This window comes from Cephus cinctus, unplaced genomic scaffold, assembly GCF_000341935.2.
Source record: "Cephus cinctus unplaced genomic scaffold, Ccin1 Ccin1_scaffold0542, whole genome shotgun sequence".
Classification (NCBI taxonomy): Eukaryota; Metazoa; Arthropoda; class Insecta; order Hymenoptera; family Cephidae; genus Cephus; species Cephus cinctus.
This window is the reverse complement of record NW_014333200.1, coordinates 88,759-110,521: the sequence shown is the minus strand read 5'-3', so window position 1 is coordinate 110,521 and position 21,763 is coordinate 88,759. Positions and strand designations below refer to the sequence as shown.

Here is a 21,763-nt window from a genome sequence, read left to right as displayed (position 1 = left end):
TAATTCAATAATAGACATAATGATAATTGCCCCAATGGATTTTTAATTAATCGAACAAATATTAGAAGAAAACGAAAGATGTCACTAAAGCAAGTAATGAGCATAAGAAACTAACCTATAATTTGCACCATTACCTGTCTACTATCTGTTACAGTTGCTATATTAAGGGTGGTAGAAATTCTTCAATGAAAGCTCCTCCGTCGCATTAATATAATAATTTACGAGGACAACGTGCATTCAAGCTGATGGAAATACGTTGGATCTTAACCAGTTAACGTATACTGACTATACGACTGTGTATACTGTAGTAGACCTATTATAAGGTGTGGGCATGTAAAAATTATCATACATATTGCCTGCTCAGATGCCGACTTGAAGATATACACATCCCAAAGCATTCAATTATTTAAACAAACACCCGATACCATCGAGACCGGTCACACCCATCATTTCGTTCCTGAGGAATCCTTCGTATTCACTCTCTGTGAAAATGGAGGATGAAGATTTCACTTGATTTTATAAGAAACGACAATATTCTATGGATACTTTTTTTTTTATTAATTATCAAGATACATCATATTTTTAGATGAAAAACGACATTAGTTATGTAAGAATTGCATTGAGCTGTTACAATTCATCATATGCAACGAGAATGGAGGGGGACTGCAGTATTTATAGCCAAGAAATAAATTATATTTGAGGGTTAATCGAGCGCCCTTCAATTACCAGATATAGTTGAGAATTAAATTTTTTATATAAAAATTAATAGTTGTCCTCGGGTCGGGAAGGAAGCGCGCGCTTAACTCACACGTGAAATATAAATGAGGTGGTAATTCAAAAGTGGGGAGACCCTCAATGCTCACCCTTAAATGCTACCCTTGTACCATTAGCAGTCCGCTGTTACGGCGTATTAATAACGTGAATTATTGCCTCGTGCCCGCAAACCCACTAATAAAATAATGCAACCCTCGGCTGGGTTACGTTTGCAATTTTAACCATACACAGTCCCTGTGGTATAATTTATTTCTTTTGCAAAAAAACCTTATCCACGGCATATTGATATTCTATGAGAATCTTTTACACTTAAATATTACCAAAAAAAATATTGATACAAATTTGTCACAATAAAAATTGGTTAAATCTGCTTTACTCTTCGTTCTCAATGGTCGGCAGGTTAATAAAGAAGATACGTGTGTCGCAATCATGGCGGACATTACGGTTGGCCGTTTTGGTATGCAGACGGTGTTTTAGGTGTCGGCGCACCAAAGAACGTGGTGTTTGACTTATGAAACGGTAGTCGAAATACACGATGTATATAGCTACCTAAATAAAAGATTCATTTAATTGCACGTGGTTGACAATAATAAGAAATGTGCATTGCGACGCATGCATTGTGTATAGATGGAAGGACGTCATTTAAATAACGTGGATTGATAGTAAATTTCAATATAACTCCCGCATTGCGTTTAAGAAAATACGTGAAGCCAGTATTAACTCTATCAGCGGCGTATCGATTCCTCTCCCTCGTGTATAAGCATGGCGCAAGTGTGATAAAGTCAGCACGCGTGGTAACTCTGTGTGAGTGTGATAAATTAGTCGGGCCTTCATAAACATTTCACAGCTGTTGCCGACACCCTGGGACCACCCCCTCTCCCTCGGCCGCAACATCTCTCTCTCTCTCTCTCTCTCTCTCTCTCTCTCTCTCTCTGTCTCTCGCTTTGAATTTCTGCCTGGTCACCTAGTTTCATTAGGAACGCGATCCTAGATAAAAAACTAAAGTCGAGGCTGACCGCCCTGGCAAATTGATGATACGCCCACCCGATGCTCCGATCGGATCTATGAATAAATATATCATATCACACGCGCTTAACTTTGCTCTTCTTATATTAATATTTAATATCGAATTAGCTTGACGTGAGATCGAACGACAATTTTTCATTAGATTCCAGTATCTCTGTTTTGTGCCTGATACGTGCCAGAAAATCATTTTGGAAAAGACTTCTTCGAGTTTAAAAGAAAATAATCGCACTTTTATTGATCTTACCTACAATTAAATTATTCAGAGATACCATTACGTAACGGGACGTGGAATACTTTTAAGCGTTCTTTCGCATTTCCAACGTGATGTGTGATTATTTTCTCGTTATAGGTACTCTTGTCATTACCTTGTTATAGTGATTAACGCTGGGGTGTAATGCGCCTGGTGTAATCTTGACAATTACATTTAATTCCATCGTAAACAGTTTAAGGTATGAAATTATACCAATTTTCAAAGTCCTTTTAGCAATATAGCTATAGCGTTGTATGAATACTACTGTAATTAATGTTCTGGTAATTTTTTAGGGACTTGACCATAGTGTGAAGAACCCTGTAACAAAGTGAAAATAAAATTGTTATTGATCAGTGTATATATATATATGTCTGTATATATGTATAAATATCTTACATGGTCCAGATAATTATTTCCATCTAATAGGATGACAGGTGAAATTTTACTCCCTGAAATAAATCTCATTGTATATTCAGAAAGGAAACTACGAATTGTACTATACTCTCAGGTAATTCACGAAAGTTTAACGATAAATACCTAATAAAATGAATGGCAATTTTTTCAGAGAAGAGAATACGATAAAGAGGCAAAAATGTTTATCCTACGGTCAATTCGTAAACCCTGAAGCGATGCTGACTCAAGTCACTGTCCACGAGTTACCACTTACCTACTACACCCTGGTCTACACTACTGAGAACTATTGTCATCGCCAATGCCATTGTACGTGGATCAGTTGGATGGACAACTCTTTTTCTCCCATTGGAACCGCGGCAATAAAAAACAGTCCAGTCAGCGGGGCGTGGACCAATAGCAGAGGATACCCTGAGGCGGACAGTCTAAGGAATTGGCCGAAATTGTAACGGAAATCGCGTAAAGGAGCATTTAAATGTCAAATAAAGGGAAATTGAGAGAAGGGCCTGACAATTTCAGGTCTGTAGTACCATGAAAGGGTGGAACCATCCATATATCGTTATTCCTTCACACATGAGTCCAGCGGATTGTCGATACAGTAAAAAAAAGATATCAAACTACTAAAAAAAGAGATATAAAAAAATGGTTACATAAAAATGTGTATGAAGTTTTATGACAGTGGACTTAGCTTAATTCTTTTCTAAATTCTATATATCAGCTACCCACTTCCAACCAAGTGTGGTAAGGAATTAGTAAGAGACCCAATAGCTCGTGGTGCCCTTAAAGGTCTTCGGGATGGTTTTAGGTTAGGTTTCTGGTTAGAATGAGTTCTGGTTCCTGGGTCGAGGGGTAGCGACGATATCAGTATCGCTGCGGTGTAATCAGTGAGCCACGCCCATTGGCATGAAGCTTTGCTCGGCGCCGCCTACCGCAGCAATTACACCCTGGGGTCTCCCATGGGACGAGAAAAGCCAGGGTCCTCTTCTGATTCCCTACGTTATACGTGAAATCTCTCTGGTCCCCTATCTTCTCTCTCTCTTTTATACCTCACACTGTCTCTCTATTTCTTATCCGCAACTGTTCTGGTTTAGCCTCGCCTCCTACTTACGTCTTACGAGACTTGGCTCAGACTTGAGAGTTGAGATCTGCTTGCTTGCTGGTCGCCTCTTTCTCAATTAGGAGTCGACGACAGCGATTAGTGGCAGTGACGGTTCTCAACGAGAGTCTGTGAAAGATTATTTTATTAGGTGTTTGTATTTTTCAAAATCGAAATTTTAAGAATTTGGGGAAATCTTTGACATTGTGGATAAAAGAATCTAGAAATTTAATTGTCATTGGAAATACAGTATACGGTTATATGGGATTGATAAAAATGTCAAGTGTGAGTTAAGGTTGAGAACTGAGGGTCTTTGGAGGGTGAATTTAGGGAGAAAAAGAGTTCCGGTTTCCGGAAGGGTAACACATAGCGAGAGTGGTGGATTAAGACACCTTCTTTTACACTGTACTTTTTTCCCCTGAGATTAAACCTTATTCCGTTTTCTTATCTTTTTTAGTTTACTGCAGAAGGCGAGATCGAAACTGCTCTGGAACGTTGCCCAACTATTACTTGCATGATTCAATTTACAGGTCATGAATTTATCAGAGTCGTAATAAATTATTAAAAATTAATTATTCTTAGCAAATCGTATTCATAGTACCTGGCATATATAATATATGCATAGATAAATCACTGAAGCTTCATATATCATTAAAATTATTAACATCCACGGTACTAATAATACCAAATTCCCTAGAAAAATCAAGATTGCTCATAAAGAATCGGGTGTGACATTTAAGTCCTTTCCCACACTCACCCCAATGATCTGAGCAATTTGCCCGATCTGCCTGAAGTGGCCGTGAAATTGCGCAAACAGTTCGAGAGCGCGTCGAATCTCTGACCCCGGACGCCCAACTGCTACTCGTCGATTGAAAGGGTCGCCTTTTGGCAACTAACCTCCAGCACTTCCTCACCCTTGTGTCAGAACTATGAAAACTCCACTTCTAGAAGGAAACCTAAAGCAAGTGAACTGTACTCTTCTATAAATATACATCCTCTACCTATATGTTCACTGTGTGCTTGGTTATATTCCCCGCTGTACAGATCAATATATCAAGAAATGTACAAATTCAAATAAAACTCACCAAAGAGGCAAACAGTTCATAGAACCAGAGGAGCAAAGAGATACGTAGAAAAAGGCACGAGATTTCACGTTGAAAGGAATCCCCAGGAATCAGTACAGGGAGGCACCAGAACTGCAAATCATCGATGACAAATTGCCCGTCGGCCATTGTGCACCGAAGTTCCCGCTCTCTTGGCCTGTGCGTATACACATTATTATAGATAGTATCACTACAGCCACGTACAAAGATACTGCAATATACCTACATAATACACTATACTCACCACAGACTCGAAGTCAGTTCATTGTTACTTAGAATATCCCGTAAATATCATTCTTTTGCTCAGGAAGAGACTCGGATCCGCATTTTCCGTCTTTTCTCTACATAGAATGCATTGCTACACGTCATTATTCCTTCAGCGTGTATCATTTTCTATACGTACAGTCCAGCCCGAAGCTTGTAAGGACACGCGCCCTATTTCTAAACTCTCTCCAGGGTAGAAAAGTAACAACAATCGTCACGTGGCTTACCATTATTCTCTTTATGATGTTCCTACAGCAGTTATAGGTTAGGTCGTAAGCCTACGTCGGTTATCCACTTCCTGTAGATTTAAGAAACCACTCAGATCACATACGTCAGTGAAGATTTTGTTGGAAATTTTCTAGTTGGAGGTTAGAACGCCGAAACGTAACATCAGTGTAATATAAAAGGGCCTGCGTGGTACGTGTATGCAAAATTCAGTGTACCTAGGTGGAAGTTGGAACTATGACAGGGGTAAGTTGTTTTAGGGGTGCACTTTTTGGGGGGTTGAATTTGCTGCCCTGTCCTTTCCTTCTTGGGCGTGGCAGGAGCACTACGATGATTTATCCTCGCGGAACGGTTACTGCCGAGATCGCCAGCTAAACGACCGCGGTCTTTCGTGTATTAACCATAATGCACTGCTCCGCCATTATATACGTAACTATTCTCGACGTCCTTCCTGCTTTATATACTGTAACTGCCAGTCATTAACCCCGTGATCGATGATGCATTATATTTTCTATTATGTCACAGGGTATATGCGAATACACAGTTATATATACGGATGGTTATTACTAATACGATCTAATTGATTCTGTGCTTGTAGAAGATACAAAATATCTAGGTAAATATTCATCGAAAATACTCAACGTTCTTAGTCCATTTGTTGTAGCAAATTTTAGGTTAGGCGTGCGGTTCCATTGCAAATGCAACACCTGGCTGGCAAAAGGCAAATTAACCAGCACGGGAATCCCTCCCTATGAACGAATTAGACCCGCTTCAGTCGACGGAATGCATATATGTTACATAAAGAGAATATAGAGAACATATGGAGTCACGCCCACGAGGTGCTACGGCCTTATGTCAGTTCAGGTCGTTTTCCTGGGGTCCTTTTGAAACGGAATATAGTGAGCGTGTTTGTACCCTGCTTCTGGATGGTTATAGTACGTAGGTATACTGTTCACCAGGTCGGTCCATGGGAGCCCGTGGAACCCCATGGGAGAAAAAGTCAAAAAGTCAGGGTACACGCCTGAACGCAAAGGGACCTCCCGGCCTTTTTCAATCTTCAGGACAAATTGTCAAAATAGCTATATTGTCCTGGGGGGATTTGCGAGGATTTACTGTGTCTACAGCGAGATCTATTCACGCCCTCGTTTTCTATTCTTCGGGAAACCTCAAACCCTGAGCATTATTCGTGTATAAGATTTATTGATGTCACTCGCGTTCAAGTCCTAGAGGAGCAGAAGATTCTTGATGGGGAGTGTATGGATTTTTTTAAATGAGAAATTTTTTTCGAATAACATGCTTTATTGCGTTTTTATACATGGTGTATATACATATAGATGCATGGTATAGATACTATGCCTTTTGCTTGTGGAATATAATACGTAATAAGTAGCAATATATTAGATCCTTAATATATATATAATTAGATATAACACTCCTCGGCTTCTTTTTAAGTCCGCATGATTTAACAAATTACAGTATCTACCTTCGTACCCCTTTCCTCGATTTTTTCACTATTTTCTTTTTATTTACAAATGCGACTCTTGTCTAACCTAGTTCTTGATATTTCTACTGAAAAATGTCCTGCATCTCTATTGTCCCAGTTTGATCCGACAGCATGTTCGTATGATATCGATACGTACGTGGTACAAAATTAGAAAATGTTTTATATCGAAAAGAAAAGTATTTTGTAAAACAGGCGTGACTGAATCTATAATCACGCATGTATACGGTTATTGTTTTCATGATATCGGTATTTTCTTCGTTCACTTTTGAAATTGCTTCTCGTCCAATCCGCTTACAGGAGATTATCGAGATGAATCTTTTTTTTTCTGGACGGGTAAGAACGTGGGTGCGACCAGCCTCTGAATATATTCATGTTTCACCCTTTGTTCATGGACTTAATTCTCCTCAGGATACACACAGGCCTGGATTAACCTCTAGTTCGTCAAATCAAGTTCTTTCTCTTGAAGAAAAAAAGAAAAAAAGAATTATTTCATCCTGGTTAAAAAAGAAGCTTCCTTCTTAAAAAATCTCAAAAATTTCGCTGATTTTTCGATTCATTTCAAAATTCCGTCCGCGACACACCTTATCGGTTAACATATTAAATAGAAGAACTGAATTTTTCAGGCTGTCCAGGTACACTAAACAACAACAGGCTCGTCGGGGTGTCAAGCAATCAGCTACCTACCGGAAGTGCTACTGTGCTGAGGTGCTGAAAATGCTCTGAGCCCAGCAAGACTACCCAACTGAGTGTTACCAGATAAGCCAGTGGTTAAGCGTCCGTTTAAACCGTTGCCAAGACTACCCGACAAACCAGGATTCAAGCCAGCAGACGGTGATGGTTGTGGACATTTTTCCAAATGATGATGATGCGATCGCACCGCCAGCCGACTAACATGAACTGGTATTGGTACAACAATTCTAGGTCCTGTTCCCGAGTGCTGACCACCAGAGTGCCGGTTAGCAGAACCAGCACCACCAGTGGTTAAACCAGCCTTAACGCGCTTCCACTTCGCTCGTCTATTCTGGAACCATATCTTCACCTGGACCTCAGACAACTTCAATGCGTGGGCGATGTGGGATCTTTCCGTAAGACTGAGATATTTCTTTGCATGAAATTCACGTTCTAATTCAAGAAGCTGTTCCGAAGTGAAGGCTGTTCTTCTTCGTCGTGCTTTATTTGCATTATTTGTAGAACCGGAACTGGCTGTGTTCTGACCACCTTCGTTTCCGCCACCCTCGTCTTCACTCTCGGCTGAGACACGACCGCTTTCGGAACCTGAAGACAGAAATGAAACTCATCGTTAATTAATCATCACTTAATGACAGTACCTTGGCTAATAGTAAGCTAAGACACGATTTGAAAGACATAGTATATTGGGAATGGTAACAGCAGTCTTTGATATTGATTTGAAAATTGGGAATCTAAAGTCAGTCGCTGTGACATTACAAGTACTTCCCGTGCAGCGATACCCTGGGTTTATAAAGACTGGTTGTAAAGACTGCTTTCTCCTTAGCTTCTTATTAATTCAATGAATTCGATTTTACAAAGACTCGCTGTGTGCAATGGCCAGTCCCTATCTATGCGCCGTAAAGACCAGAATGCGAATAGAGTTTAACCTGAGTCCAGGACATGATCGATACAACTGAATGCATATGACATTTGAAAATCCAGATAGCACTTTAATACGCTTATGAAGTATCGATTATATAAATCAATAGAATGACATGAAACGAATAAGAAAAATATTTTAAAACGTTATATCGATCATATCGAATACCAATGACTTGTTAGGTATCGATTAAACCGTCTGCGATAATACTTTTGTGCACGGAATTTTCATTTAAATATTTCATACGCGATCAACACTTCGCCTAATTTAGCTGCAATTGTCCGGATCTTATAATTGTACCTCTATGCGACCCTTAATCAGACATTCAAGGCCATAACGGATAATGACAGACCGTATAATTCGTTTATAATAGCCAACCATAGGAAGTCACTCGGTTTTCTAAGTCAGTAAGCATTAACAGATTTTCTACTTAATTCTTTGCCGTGTATCGCCATAAGTGTACAAATAACCGCGCGTAAAAGATTTATGCGAAGACATAAACCTTCTATCTGAGCCCACGTCTTTTTAGCTACAAGCTATAATAAAAGAGATTTCACGGACTGCGAACTCTATGGAGACTTTCATGACGTCTTTTGTCTTTTTTGTCGTTATATCCTCTTATGCAATTTTATTTGCGGTCAGGACAATTCCTTGAGTTACTAGAGCGTGTAACAGTATGATTGTAATCCTGGGAATGATCCCGTGCAAATTACTTGTCGACCGCATATATTCAGGATTGATTCGCAGTACCGCGAAATATTTTGAATTTACCGCCAAGCGCACCTCCATTCAAAGACTGCGAGTTAACTAGAATTTAACCTGTCACTGACAAAAAATAAATCTACAAAATTCATGAACTATCGATCGGTGTAGAAAGAAGAGTCTTTCTTTTAGGGTGACTATACCAAACTATGTGTATATAATGATCCTCCCATATCGTGTAGAAATCACAGGGTCCAGGTTCAATGAATAAAACACACGAGCTGGAAAAAGTGCAAGGAACTAGGGTCACTGAGTTGGGGTAAAAAAAAAAGCGCTGGCTTTCAAAATTACTTGGGTGGAGGAAAACACAGTTCGCAAACTGCCTCTTGAATTTCCATAAAAACAGGACATTTTTCAGTTTTCATTGCATACACACAAGAGTCTCCAAATCCAACGATTCCATTGTCCCGCCTCTTACATAATCATTCGGCATCTATGTTATAAGTGAGAAATTTCGGTTCTTGTTTTCTTGATCTAGTTTTTTTCTAATGATTCACACCCTACTGGAATACAGTGTATATATATATTGTAAGAATCCATCTACGTACAAAGTGTAATTACTTCATCAATATAGGCACGGTAATTAACAAGTCCACCAGGTAACTCGTCGATACTCATTACGAGGTGATCGATAAAGGAACGATTATCTCCAAGAAGAGAGTTTGGTCAGTTAGCGCTAAGCTGTTTCGTATCAAGTAGTTAGCGCATGGTATATCATAAATGACTGATAGATTCTAAGAATGATTTTCGTGCTGCATACAAAATCGCGCGGTCGGCAAGACATCAATAAGTGGTCGGTTGTGGACATCACGATCGTCCATTCACTCCGTCGCCTCAGAAATACGTGATCGCAGCTACAAGTTTCGAGTACTGTTGCTTTATAGTCCCTTCTTAGCTTCTTTTTCTGATTCTTCTTCACGTCTCTTCTTCTTCATCCAGCTTTGCTCTTTTACTCTATACAGACTCGAATCCCTCCTTACTGTTCTTGTTTTTCTTGTTTCAGACCAAGGAGCCTGGTGCACCGTCGCACTTCGTACCTGAGTTATACTGGATTTCTCTTGGAACTGTGCAAATTATTATTTCTGAGAACACTATCAAATTTGTAAGCTGGATTTAAGTCGACGATTCAAGATAGCAAGTTAATTATTAATTGATTAATTAAAATCCAATCAGTGTTCGTAAATGTTCTATGGTAATTGTATGTTGTCACTTTTTCAGTTGGTGACTTCGATGTTTATGAGGAAAAAAGTGCTACTGGATGTCATTGGGCATTCTATGGTGGATTTAACGAAGAATCAGAAACTCGCACGAAGCCCGCATTCCGAAATTCGAAAACCTAGGGGTCTTTATGAATTCCCAGGGCGTATCTTTAGTCATGGGAGCCACTTGACCGGCAAGCAATTAAAATACAGTAGCATCGCTTATGGTCTGACGTTTCTCTATACAGACAGGTTTTGCATTAGTTATCCATGAAGGATTCGATTCCTATTAATTCTGGTATATGAGATTAAAAATAGAATTTCGCAAGTACAATTATTTTTGACTTTCCTCGCGATATCAAAGATCGAAGCATACATTAGGCAAATATATATATGAAGTTTGATGCCTTGTATATGGTATTAAATTGTACATTTGTTATGGTAGTATATGAGAAATATTATTTTGACTATTTATACAAAAATTTGTTACGTTTTTGCAGATCACATTTTTTACCTTATGGATTTTCACTGTTCTACAAGAAGATGGACCTTGCGAAAGCGTCACCATACTGCTCTGCTACTACAAGAAGCCATTATTTAGCAATGTGAAATGTCAAACGATCGCAGAACTCTGTGATTGGTGCCAATACATTGTTTATTCGAATCACAATTGGCGTCTACCGCAGAATATGCATCTACTGTTCCTCATCGACGGACACGATGTCATTGCAAACATTAAACGGCATCACGTTCAGCATTCAAAAGACGTCTGCCACCTTCTGCTTCTTTCTTATTCTCATTCATCCGCCATTTATTCGACTTTTTATTCGACTCTTTCATTTTTTACTGTCTCGAGTCCTGTCGCACGCAACGGCTTGTTCAGAATTTCGGCCACCGCGCGTCGCACCGCGATTCCAATATGGCGATAATCAAGGCGGAAGTCTAATTTTTTAAAAAAAAATCAACAAACTCTAAATAATATATAACAAGCCCGTTAAACAGTCTGTCCACTAATTAATATCTGTCAGAATAAATTGAACTGTAAATCCAGTCCAATCCATCCAATTAAACGAACCAATCAATTTTGCCTATAAATAATTAGCATAGACCCAATGAAAAATCAATTACTTCCTCAAACATTGGAAATTTTTGTATATAACAACCCTGGAGAAATCTTATAAAAAATTAGACCAAAAATTTTGGAACATTAGTAAGACTGAATGAACATTGAAAATAAGTAAATAAAAATATCAATATAACAAACAAAGATCAGTGCCAAAGAAGAGCCCGGATAGGTTCAAGATGTCTACTAAGGTGGCTGCAATCACGAGGTCACGAACGATCGGTACATCATCGTTCGGCGACGTGTGAACAAAGCATAATGCCAGCCATGTATCCTAAATGGGTCTGTCGAATCAGTTAGGAGAATGCAGGATGCTGAGCACGAAACGAGAAACGACGTGAAATGCTCTCACGCAATATGGTGTCAAATGAGACATCATAATATATAATGCATTCAGGCATATATCCTATATGGATCCTTATACCTGTATATTATGTTTCATGCCTGTTAAAAACGCCTCGACAATATAATGACAGGCTATATGAAAATTAACCGTGTGCAACCGAGTACCGTGTATATTAATTAGACGTAATTCGAATGAACGACGCATACAGTGGGCGGTCGTGAATTCGTTGCGACGAAGACTTACGCCCCGGATACTTAGGCGCCAAGCCATAATAGCATTTTAATTACAATCGATTGAAATTACCAGAAGGAAGCGTCTAGGGGCCAATTCCAATTCCTTACTTATTGTGGAATATCATTTTGACGTTTGGTTAATAATTACTGAGGAGTTATCGATGAAACGATATAATCAGTGGTTATTAATTAGTGGTATTTATTTTTAGATTTTTGGGACTTACCGTGTTGGGACTTTGACAAATCATGAACTGGTGATACCGGTGATAGACTTCTGTCATCCTCGCTGTCTGTTAGGTTAGTTCCTGGTTGATTACTGTGTTGACCAGGATAGGCTGAGCCTTGGAGATGATTGAGGTTTAGGTTCAAGCTTGATAATTGATTTTGATGATTCTGGTGAGAGGGAAAACTTGCTGACAAGTGTGGCGGTAAGATTGCACTTCCGGTCGCACTTCCGCCGTACATTCGCATTGGTAACCACGCACTGTAAAGACCCAGGGGCATTCCAAAACCTGAAAAAAAAATTGTTGGGGAAATTTAGGTTAAGATATTTTTGGGGAATATTTTTTTGAGCTTGTCTGGTATTATTATATGGAATTTTTTTTTTTAATCCTACTAACCTGGCAACGCACTGGTAGCCGTCGCAAGGCAGTGTTGTTGATACAGAAGTTCTTTCTCGCGGTCCAGATCTTCGTTGCTTCCGAATCTTCTTTCGTCTTCGCGTGCATTACGCGAAGCACTTCCGGTCTGTCCACGGTTTCCTATGAGACTTTCTATGGTGAATGGCTTTGGAGCAGGTCTTATTCGCGACTCGACGGATTCGATCTCGTCGCTTGCGGAACCCACGTCCAGTTCAGTTTCTTCCACCGGTGAATCCATTTGTTTTTCTTTAACTTTTCATATATTCGCCGATTGGATTTGGTGTAATTTGTAACATTTATTTTTTTTCTTTGCTCATGCTTTATTTTTTTTTAGACAATCGTCGAGCTCGTTCAATTTCGATTGTATTTCTTGAGCACGAAAACAAGTATTCTTACACTTTCTATTGTATTTCTGGTACTTATCACATTTCACAACCACCAATCATTCAACTTCACGGTCACGTGTTAAATGTAAATTTTCAAAATATCCATATCCACATGAAAATTTCATAATTTTTCAAACTTTCTCGAAATCACATTTAATCTCTCCTGACGAAATTTATGCTCCGGTCGTTCTAGACTCCTATACCCAAATCCACGTAATAATAGCCGTGAGTCAACATCCTGCTCTCTCTTCGCCCACGTAAAAAATCATTGAGTTCTCGGAATAAACAGTTTATTCGTAAAAAAAAATAGAAAATCTGAAAAACACAATCCACATATGGTCCACAAAATTTAAATGCAGTATCTTTTAAAAAACATATTTCATAAATCACAAAATTCATAAAGTACCCAGAAAACTTTACGACACCAATAGTCACGGTCTGACGATACACAATACCAACAATGATAATGTCCAACAAGAAATCATTACTCAGAACGGAATAAAATAATCGTCCGTACCCCGCACGAGTCCACGGCGAACTGTTCGAGCTTTTAAATCAGGACTCCCTTACTTGTTCCGGAAGAGGCGTGACCTCCCTAACGCACCCGTCACTTCCATTGGCTACGTGCGAACCAATGACGTCACCTGGTACCACCCATCACGCTCTGCGCCATCTTGGTTCCCTGGCTCGTCAAGCAAGCGTTGCCAGCTCGCAATTGTCGATGCTCGCTCGGCCGCAATTAGGCACAATAGAATCGCTAGGGACTCGCGCCACTTTTCTCTGATGCGATTCCTGATTCACCACGCAAAACACTTGGGTACCCATTCTGGCAGACCATCCGGGATTTATTCCCCAGGGACAAAAAGGGGAATCGCAACTATACACAGTACAGTAACCAAGTATCGATTACCCACCCATTAATAATATATTTAAAAATATTTTTCCCCAATTATACAATTAACTCCTCATTATTTAATAAATAATTTTTTTTTACTTAAAAATATACAAATTCGAATCCATTCGCTTTATCGATATACAAGATATAGATGTATATCTATTAGCATTGTATAGTGCCTAATACCAGACTAAGTATTTGCCAGCTTCCATGTGACGTATGCACTTCATATATGAATGCACTAAACAAAACAGACCCCCTTATTAAATACAGATTAGACTACCGTAAAATGAACCAGGACTCATTTAGCATTTAGCTTGCGATCGTTCCTATGTTGTCAGGGACATCATGATTTCCTGTTGGAGAACGAGGATAATAGCGAGTGGCAAGATAATGGGAAACACGTTGCCCATAGGAGCCTCGTTTTCGCGACTCATTAAACGTTAAAAATACATCGGTGCACAGACCACCTTGGTTAAATTTTTTAAAAGAAAAAAAAAAGGTAACTGACGAGTAACAAAGCCTCGTTAACGCTAGTACTTCTGTCAGCAGCATGTCATAATTACTTTCTTACATCCACCCCCCCACCCGTCCAATACGTGTAATTTGAGTTGTACAAAAAATAGAAAGCAATTTGGATTCTTCCTGTTCTCAAGATACTAACGATCCTCATGCCCATGTAATAAAATTGTAAAATTATTTTTTTCCTACTTCATCCTTAATCAAACTTTAAGGTATTCACGACTCTCCTTAAGAGTCCGTAACAGAAAGTCCAATTTCTCATGCGCTGCAAAGGCATTCCGATTAATTCTGACACGACATGAGAATTGACAATGGGTGAAACCACGCGAAGATACGTTCAGTTAAATTTCAGTATATATAGATATACACGTGAATATTGAGGCAAATCGTGTGAAAGTCGTAAACAAGTATAATAAAAGCATTTTTAGTACCGTTAATTGACGAATTGTTAATTATGTATTATTTATCGACAAGACGCTATGGATTATAAGAAACTTCTATATTCTATGTGTATAGTAATAGTGGTATTACGTAAGTTGACAGTTATTATAATTTGACGGTAGAACGAATTTAGTATTTAAGGATTTAATTGGCTGGAGTATTAATCAATAATGCGAGGATCCTCATTGGGTAATTAGGTTCGTTCAGTGACTAATCAGCCTTGCTAATGATATTTTGACGCTCGTTAACGATCCGCTTTAATTGGGCCCTTTTAGTTAGGCTAAAGTTAAACGTACAGTAGCCACGGGGCGCGAAGCCAGGAATCTTCATTGGGCAATTGAGATGTCTAGCGAGCTTCTGCAAGACAAAGAGAAGCCGCGATGACAGACTATAAATATATTAAAGAAATAAGAAAGATATTCAATACCTTTTAACCTTATCATATTATTCTCCTTGTATTTTCTTCTTATTTTTTCTGCGAATTTTCCCATATCAGCTAGAATATTATATATATATTCCTTATATGATTGAATTCCTTGTACTATTTCCGCTGGTAACTGTCAAACGACAGGGCGGAGATTTGGCAGTGGGTTTGATAGTGACAGTACCATTTTGGATGCTGGAAAAAAAAATATATAGATTGTTAACGTAATAGAACAGTCGTGGAATATAAGGAATAATGTCTATATATATATGTATATACATAATATATTGTCGCCTCCTTGGAAATGAGCCATCATCCTGTTCCAGGACAGAGGTCACGTCCAGAGCACTACTTAGGAAACGTGGTCAAAAATCTTGTAGCATTTCGGGGCTTTATGAGACGTGGAAGACCGGTGAGGATCGTAAACGTAGAAACCGGTGTATCGTGGCGAGCTTTTTAACGACACTCCATAGACCCCTGATCTTATGGCTGGTACTGTGCTTGCCTTACCGATACAAAGTGTCTCTTTGAAATACCGCGCCGCTATATTTACACGCGAAACTCAAGATACACCCTCTTCGTGCTCGGAGAGGAAAACTCTTGGTCCTCCTTTTCTTTCTTCTACGTAGACTCTTCTTAACACGTTGTAAAAGCCACTGGTCCTCCCTGCTCATTTTTGGAATTGGTATAAACCACTCTTCAAGTACTATGGATACTTTATATCCTTGTTCCTAGAGAGTTATCGTCTGCGACCATTAGTAACCTAAAAAAAAATTTTTATTTTTTACAATGTTTTTTTTTATAGCACAGGAAAAGACAATTTTTCAAGATACTCAACCGCCACGTCATATTGGTCTGAATCAGGTGAGGGACTTTTTGGTCTTCGAAGCAAAAGCGCAAGGGCCATCCTAATGGAGGTTAGTGTAGCGAACCCGCGAGGAGTTGCTAACAAATTAGACAGGCCATTTCGCGTCCGGTGTCGTAACCCCATCCCCAGGATAAACGCCCACTTGGAGTCGTCCAGCAAAGCGTGGACGTCGGCGTCCCGATGCACGGATGCTCAGACGGCTTTAAATCTTGTCAGAGTTTCGAGTCCTCGCGTCATTCCTTTATCTACTATCCGTCTCTCTTGAACTCTCAGTCACTCTGTTTTCTCTCTCTCTCTCTCTTCTCTTTTTTCCATTTGCTCTTGCTCTTCTCTATTTCTCGCACTTCGGCTTCACCCCTCTGAGGATTCTTTGTTTTTCATGTAAAAGGCGTCGTTGCGCGTCCGCGGCTCGGTTACGCACGTGTGAACGGGAAACCCTCGACACTTTTAACCGGGCCGCTTATTTTTTTTATTTTTCGAAAAGGCATCCCTTTTAATTGCCTCCTGTTTTATGGGCCGAGGAGAGTGACGTTTTACGTTCGTCGGTACCAGGGATACCGGCCACCCTCTTTACCGGATCGGTGCACCCCCTTACGCGATGGCAACGTTGGACCACGGTGCTTTGAGAATTACTCGAGTACGGGTGGTCGAGAAGATTCTGAACATTTTAAGAGCGACTAATTGATGACACTTCACGAGCTCTCTTGATTCTCATGAAAGTCAAGAAAAGGAAAAAAAAAAGTAAAAGGGGTATTTAACACGTTGTAAGGAATCCTGGGTAGTCGTTGGTATCTTTGAGGGGTACACACTTTGTGCTCTTTAAGACCTGACTTAGTAGTAATTTTTTTGTTTTTATATAAAACAACGCTTTGTGCGTAATGCTTATGTGCGTGTCAAACACGCGCATGAGTAAGCTTTACTGGTGAGAAATGTGAACAGTAGGGAGAGGAGTACGCGCGCGTTCTAGCAAAATTGATGGTTGGCAAATTGGTGGGCGTATGAAACAAAGATGGACGTTTGTTACCACGTAATGGATTAACCGAGGTTCGCTGAGTCGTTGGAATAAATTACTCAAGTGGAAATCGACGTGTATATGCCAATGGTAGTAAGGGGTATAATACTGTCGGTTAGTAGTCACGGTGATTTTCACAGGAATTATAAATGTGGGATAGTATCGTAGCAGACTTTCACGTATCACATGTTGTCAGCACGCGATTCTTACTATGGATAAACAAATTACTAGAATTCCCTTTATGCCTAGTACACAGTGTGAAATTACGAAAATTGTATACTTGGTTAAAGTTAAGAACCCCTTTCTACGATAATTTTCAACAACGGTTATATACGTGTTTCTAATTTATCATTTTACAAAATAAAGGGGGAAACAGCTTTTGTATTATTTTTCTCAAAAGTCGTAACTTCGTATCCCTTTAAATTCGACTAATTTGTTTCCGTTGACTCACCATATGAAAGACTTAAGGTAAACGAAAACAAGTAAATGATATGGTTAATTACGAGATTATTCTTGCCTTATTTTATTTCCTCTTTAAAAGAGCAAAGTCCATCGTACCAAATCCTTTAGTCCCTTCTGGTTGCTATACGTCAGTACATAACTCTAACCTCAAAACATCTCGTAGATTCTTTCTTGTTTCTCAACGTGTCTCCTTATCTTCCTTTCCTATGTCTTTCTTTCTTTCACTTCCAAAGTCGTTCCTCACTCACGCACGCAAGCATAGGCATTTCTTAGGGCACGCATCGTCGCCTTCATTTCACGCACAATTGAAAATACGTCCCATTTCGTTTACGCGTATGTATAACGTTGTAAACTCGTCCAAAGATAGCGTCGGTATAAGTCGAGGACAATTAACTTGATTTAAACTCGCCGGCAGTTTAACAGGAGCGATTCGACTCCCATCTGTCGGAAGACACCGCAAACTTCAGATGTAATTTTCGAATGACAGACCTGATTACAGGTTAAATATACAGTCTCGCGTAGAAGCACAACTAAAAGCTAACCCTCAAAGTTTCAGAAGATCGAAAGGAAAGCGACGAAGCGTGTCGTACTTCCGCCGCAAAGGCTTCCGTCAAAAGGCCCATCCGAAATTCCACGACGGCTGTGTAAAACGGCATGTTAATCAAGAACGGTAAATCAGGATGCCGACAAAGACATTGAAAATCCGGTATGTACAAATTAAGCGAACTATATCTCGCAGGTTATGCTCGTAAAATAATTACAAAGCTCAATGTATCTAATTCACGTAAATAATCAATGAATGATATCACTCAAATATTCATTTTTTTATCAGGAATAACAAAAAAATGGATTTTTACTACAGACAGACTCACGTGTACCCCGAACACGTACACGTACGTTTAAGGTATTTATGGGTACAGTATCATTAAAAAATGCACCACGTATGGTAATTACGAATGCAATTGATTAGCCGACAAAGCAAAGCCGACAAATTAGAAGAATGCTATCTCCCCTTATGTCGGCTACGTGGGCTCTCCTTGTTGTCCCCCTTGCTCCCCTTACGAAGTACCACGAGGGAGTATCGTATGTGAAGATGCAGTGAAAGAAAGAGAGAGAAGTCTCCAGATTATCTGGTAAAGTCCGTCTTGAAGTTGTAAGGGGCTGAAGCGCCCTGTGCATCCGAATGCGTTTGCTACACTCTTTGAAGTTCACCGACTGACGTCCTAGGAAATAGGGGAGAAAAAGCCAATTATATTTTCGAATGTCAACATTTTATTAAACTTGACAAAATTGTGTTACTTCGTCACACTTCCATGTGTGGACCATTTCAAGGTAAGACAAAAAATTTTAATTACTATTTTTCTTTGTGTTTACATATATTTATACATTTGTTGGAAGATTCGAGGATACGATTTCCAGGGTGACCATTGCGAATTCCAAAACGTACACGGTAGCGACACTTCTCTGTTTCGCATTACGTATTTCCGTCGCGAAGTGAATCCTCTTCTGCTCCTTAAATACGGGGAAATGTCGGGGTGCGTCGACTGGTTGTGTCTCCTCCTGTCATATAACGTGCTTATTCGTCTCTTTCTCTCTTCCTCTTTTCGAGCAGCCAGAATTCACTCCACCCACCCCATATCCACAAAAGAATTATAGAAATGTCAGATTTCATGGAAACTCCTACAAATAATCCTGTCCGCCCGTTATTCGCGCTTCATTGCACTCATAAATGCGACGCCTATTCGAGCATGAATTCACACGTATATACATATATATATATGTATATTATACTCAGTGATTTTTATTTCTTTTTTTATCGCACAATATATATAATTATATCTACATTCAGTATCGGAGTAATATATGTTTTGGTCATACTGAAATTTTTAAAAATCTCATACTAATTTTCTGGAAATTTACAGATTATGGCAGTTTCACGTAAAAATCATACTTTTCGCGAGAATCGCGTCGTACAGGCGAGAATTATGGGGCGAGAGGAACCAACGTTGGATATGGCGAAACGGTGGGGAATATTAAAATGTAAGAGGCATAAAATATATTTGAAAGTTAAATACGAGTTAAGTCATACCAGTGAGACTTGAGGGGTAAACCAGCCGTGAAAGAGGGTTTTTCCCTTAGTGCAGTTTCCTTGAATTTCGGTAGTTTAGCAAAAAAAAACATTGATATTTGTTATTTTTAAAAATGCTAAACGCGTAGTTGATTTTTAATATTGATAAAATTCTATATTTTTAATCAAACACATCTTGATAAGTCTAATATATGTATATATATTTATAGGCACACACATGGATATTGTTCTTATACCAACCAGAAGAAATCTGTCAGTTTATTTTGTCCGCCAAACAAGATTTTTTTTCCTGCACTCTTGAGCATCTCTTCATATTCCAAGCGTAAAGCTTTTGAACTGCGTCAAGGAAGGAAGAGCACGGAGTAGTAGAACGTCAACGGTGGGCGTAACCGGATGTCAAATTGACGAAGAGTCGCTCCGCGGCACCGGTGTCGGGGTAGATTAATTTCCGTATTAATAGCCGACATCTTACTTTCTTACCGATCTTTTTCACCGTCATTTTGTCCCAGCTGGTTAATGGCGACCTGACATTTTTTTTTCTCATGACGGCAGAATAAGCGACGCCAACGAGGAAAACTTCTTTGTCTGCTAAACGTCCGCGGTTATTATAATTCCCTAAAGGAAAACACTTTGCGAGTACATTAATTATGTTTGTTAATGCACTTTCATGGTATCGTTCGTAGAATGAAAGACTTAGAAAAATAGGAACAAAGATACCAAAAGAAGGTACGAGGCTGTATAATAAAAAAAATTATTATATGTAATCTCATTGCAGTTATATTGAAAAAAAATCATATTTATCAATTATTCATTAATCATCTTGATTTTTGTGTATCCTGTTATGAAATTCTCGATTATTCAATAAATTTTTTTTTTTAATTTTCAATAATACAAATTGCTTGTTTTACGCGGAATAAAAATTATTAAGGATCATTCATTGGCGCCATTCTTTTCTAGACTTTATATGTATATAGCTTTAATGTGCGCATCGTTGTAAACAGCGTTACAATAGAATAACTTCATTAGCATAATCACATCCCAGAGTCATCTCTACGCCGTCGGACTTAGAGTTAAATTCCCCTTCGGATTTTACGGGTGGTTTCTCACTGCCATTTCATTCCCCTACTGCGATCACGAGGGGCGGATTTTCAACCCCCTTTCGATCAGTCTGTTTACAGGAGCAACGATCGCCTTAGCCAAAAATATATTCATTGTCATAATTAAATCATTAGGCCTCAGGGCGTAACTATATATTTATATACATATATATTGTGACGTGATTTTTCGAATCACGGTCCCAAGGCGGCTCCGGTTACCGGTACAGATAACGTTCTCGATTTCTGGTTCCCTTCGGGTCGTCACCCTGCTCAGAAACTACGCTCTCGGGTTGATTCGGTTCTCGATTTCTGGTTCCCTTCGGGTCGCCACCCTGCTCAGAAGCTACGCTCTCGGGTTGATTCGTATAGTTATGTCAAGGCTCTCGTAAGATTTCGTTATTGTTTAGTTGAGGTCAAGGTGCTCGAATCTGCCGTGGGGAGATAGTCTCGACGTACCTAGTTGCCCGGCAGAGAAGAGTACCCGACGGAGACGTCTCCACGGACCGGCAGAAGCCCGGGTGAGATACGCGGCGCCCCGCTGGAGATGGGCAAAGGGCTGTAGAGCGAGCGGAGGTAGTTTTGATACGGTTAAGGGCAGGAGAGGAACCTCCTGCCCGAGTTAAGGATGTGGTGCCCAGCTGTCACCCGATGCCCTGGGGAAGCGGCCGTGGAGAATCTCCAGGAGATACGTACCAATTTGTTAAGGAACGCTCTCGATTTGGTTTAAAAGCACGACTAGCAGGCGGAGGAAGTTTTGATACGGTTAAGGGCAGGAGAGGAACCTCCTGCCCGAGTTAAGGATGTGGTGCCCAGCTGTCACCCGATGCCCTGGGGAAGCGGCCGTGGAGAATCTCCAGGAGATACGTACCAATTTGTTAAGGAACGCTCTCGATTTGGTTTAAAAGCACGACTCGAAGGAGCTAGAAGAGTTATCGGTTATAAGGCTCTCGACCAATCAGAATGATTAGTTCTCGGATTTGGCTATTGTCAATCGACTGCTT

At 39.7% G+C, this 21,763-nt stretch overlaps 3 protein-coding genes and 2 long non-coding RNA genes across 12 annotated transcripts; 2 read left to right on the top strand and 3 right to left on the bottom strand.

The window, feature by feature from the left end:
* Positions 1-185: 185 nt before the first annotated feature.
* Positions 186-5,526, bottom strand: LOC107268380. 7 transcript variants are annotated; one of them, XR_003059879.1, is made up of 9 exons: positions 5,152-5,290; positions 4,905-5,001; positions 4,643-4,817; positions 4,315-4,513; positions 3,570-3,686; positions 2,718-3,081; positions 2,447-2,499; positions 2,166-2,368; positions 186-1,323 (listed from the first exon to the last, which is right to left on the bottom strand). XR_003059879.1 is itself a non-coding variant. In XM_025085708.1 (7 exons), the coding sequence occupies exons 4-7, from the start codon at positions 4,787-4,789 to the stop codon at positions 2,321-2,323; spliced, it is 435 nt and encodes a 144-aa protein (XP_024941476.1). In that variant the 5' UTR covers positions 4,790-4,817; positions 4,905-5,001; positions 5,152-5,222; positions 5,368-5,526; the 3' UTR covers positions 1,676-2,320. The 7 variants fall into 7 exon arrangements, 1 of the variants encoding a protein (XP_024941476.1); XR_003059878.1 differs by lacking the exon at positions 186-1,323 and having other exon boundaries at positions 1,676-2,368; positions 2,718-2,886; positions 2,992-3,081; XR_003059881.1 differs by lacking the exon at positions 186-1,323 and having other exon boundaries at positions 1,676-2,368; positions 4,315-4,527.
* A 914-nt stretch (positions 5,527-6,440) lies between these two features.
* LOC107268418 (homeobox protein GBX-2) lies at positions 6,441-13,503 on the bottom strand. 2 transcript variants are annotated; one of them, XM_015741174.2, is made up of 5 exons: positions 13,359-13,503; positions 12,546-13,267; positions 12,150-12,437; positions 7,338-7,928; positions 6,441-7,112 (listed from the first exon to the last, which is right to left on the bottom strand). In XM_015741174.2, the coding sequence occupies exons 2-5, from the start codon at positions 12,802-12,804 to the stop codon at positions 7,087-7,089; spliced, it is 1,164 nt and encodes a 387-aa protein (XP_015596660.1). In that variant the 5' UTR covers positions 12,805-13,267; positions 13,359-13,503; the 3' UTR covers positions 6,441-7,086. The 2 variants fall into 2 exon arrangements, with proteins under 2 accessions (XP_015596660.1, XP_015596659.1); XM_015741173.2 differs by having other exon boundaries at positions 12,546-13,503.
* LOC112494466 lies at positions 7,356-11,538 on the top strand. Its single transcript, XM_025085709.1, has 5 exons — positions 7,356-7,490; positions 7,575-7,738; positions 10,028-10,126; positions 10,243-10,417; positions 10,724-11,538. The coding sequence occupies exons 2-5, from the start codon at positions 7,724-7,726 to the stop codon at positions 10,822-10,824; spliced, it is 390 nt and encodes a 129-aa protein (XP_024941477.1). The 5' UTR covers positions 7,356-7,490; positions 7,575-7,723; the 3' UTR covers positions 10,825-11,538.
* Positions 13,504-14,481: 978 nt separating the features above from the next.
* LOC107268381 lies at positions 14,482-17,383 on the bottom strand. The gene is made up of 4 exons (XR_001537818.2): positions 16,073-17,383; positions 15,514-15,997; positions 15,238-15,429; positions 14,482-15,167 (listed from the first exon to the last, which is right to left on the bottom strand). It is a non-coding gene; the product is annotated as an uncharacterized LOC107268381 (long non-coding RNA).
* Positions 17,384-18,088: 705 nt separating this feature from the next.
* Positions 18,089-20,507, top strand: LOC107268386. The gene is made up of 4 exons (XR_001537820.2): positions 18,089-18,282; positions 18,409-18,908; positions 19,499-19,616; positions 19,875-20,507. It is a non-coding gene; the product is annotated as an uncharacterized LOC107268386 (long non-coding RNA).
* Positions 20,508-21,763: the final 1,256 nt, after the last annotated feature.

Bases quoted from the DNA above. Each gene is read 5' to 3' on its own strand.
- LOC107268380 (XM_025085708.1), bottom strand. From the start codon at position 4,789: ATGGCCGACGGGCAATTTGTCATCGATGATTTGCAGTTCTGGTGCCTC. The intron at 4,502-4,642 runs GTGAGTTTTATT...GTTTCCTTCTAG, and splicing joins ATGAACTGTTTGCCTCTTTG to AAGTGGAGTTTTCATAGTTC. The intron at 2,500-4,314 runs GTGAGTGTGGGA...GATTTATTTCAG, and splicing joins AAATTGCTCAGATCATTGGG to GGAGTAAAATTTCACCTGTC.
- LOC112494466 (XM_025085709.1), top strand. The intron at 10,127-10,242 runs GTAAGCTGGATT...TCACTTTTTCAG, and splicing joins CTGAGAACACTATCAAATTT to TTGGTGACTTCGATGTTTAT. The intron at 10,418-10,723 runs GCAAGCAATTAA...ACGTTTTTGCAG, and splicing joins TCATGGGAGCCACTTGACCG to ATCACATTTTTTACCTTATG.
- LOC107268418 (XM_015741173.2), bottom strand. From the start codon at position 12,804: ATGGATTCACCGGTGGAAGAAACTGAACTGGACGTGGGTTCCGCAAGC. The intron at 12,438-12,545 runs GTTAGTAGGATT...TTTTTTTTTCAG, and splicing joins GGCTACCAGTGCGTTGCCAG to GTTTTGGAATGCCCCTGGGT. The intron at 7,113-7,337 runs GTAGGTAGCTGA...TTTTTCTTCAAG, and splicing joins TCAGCACAGTAGCACTTCCG to AGAAAGAACTTGATTTGACG.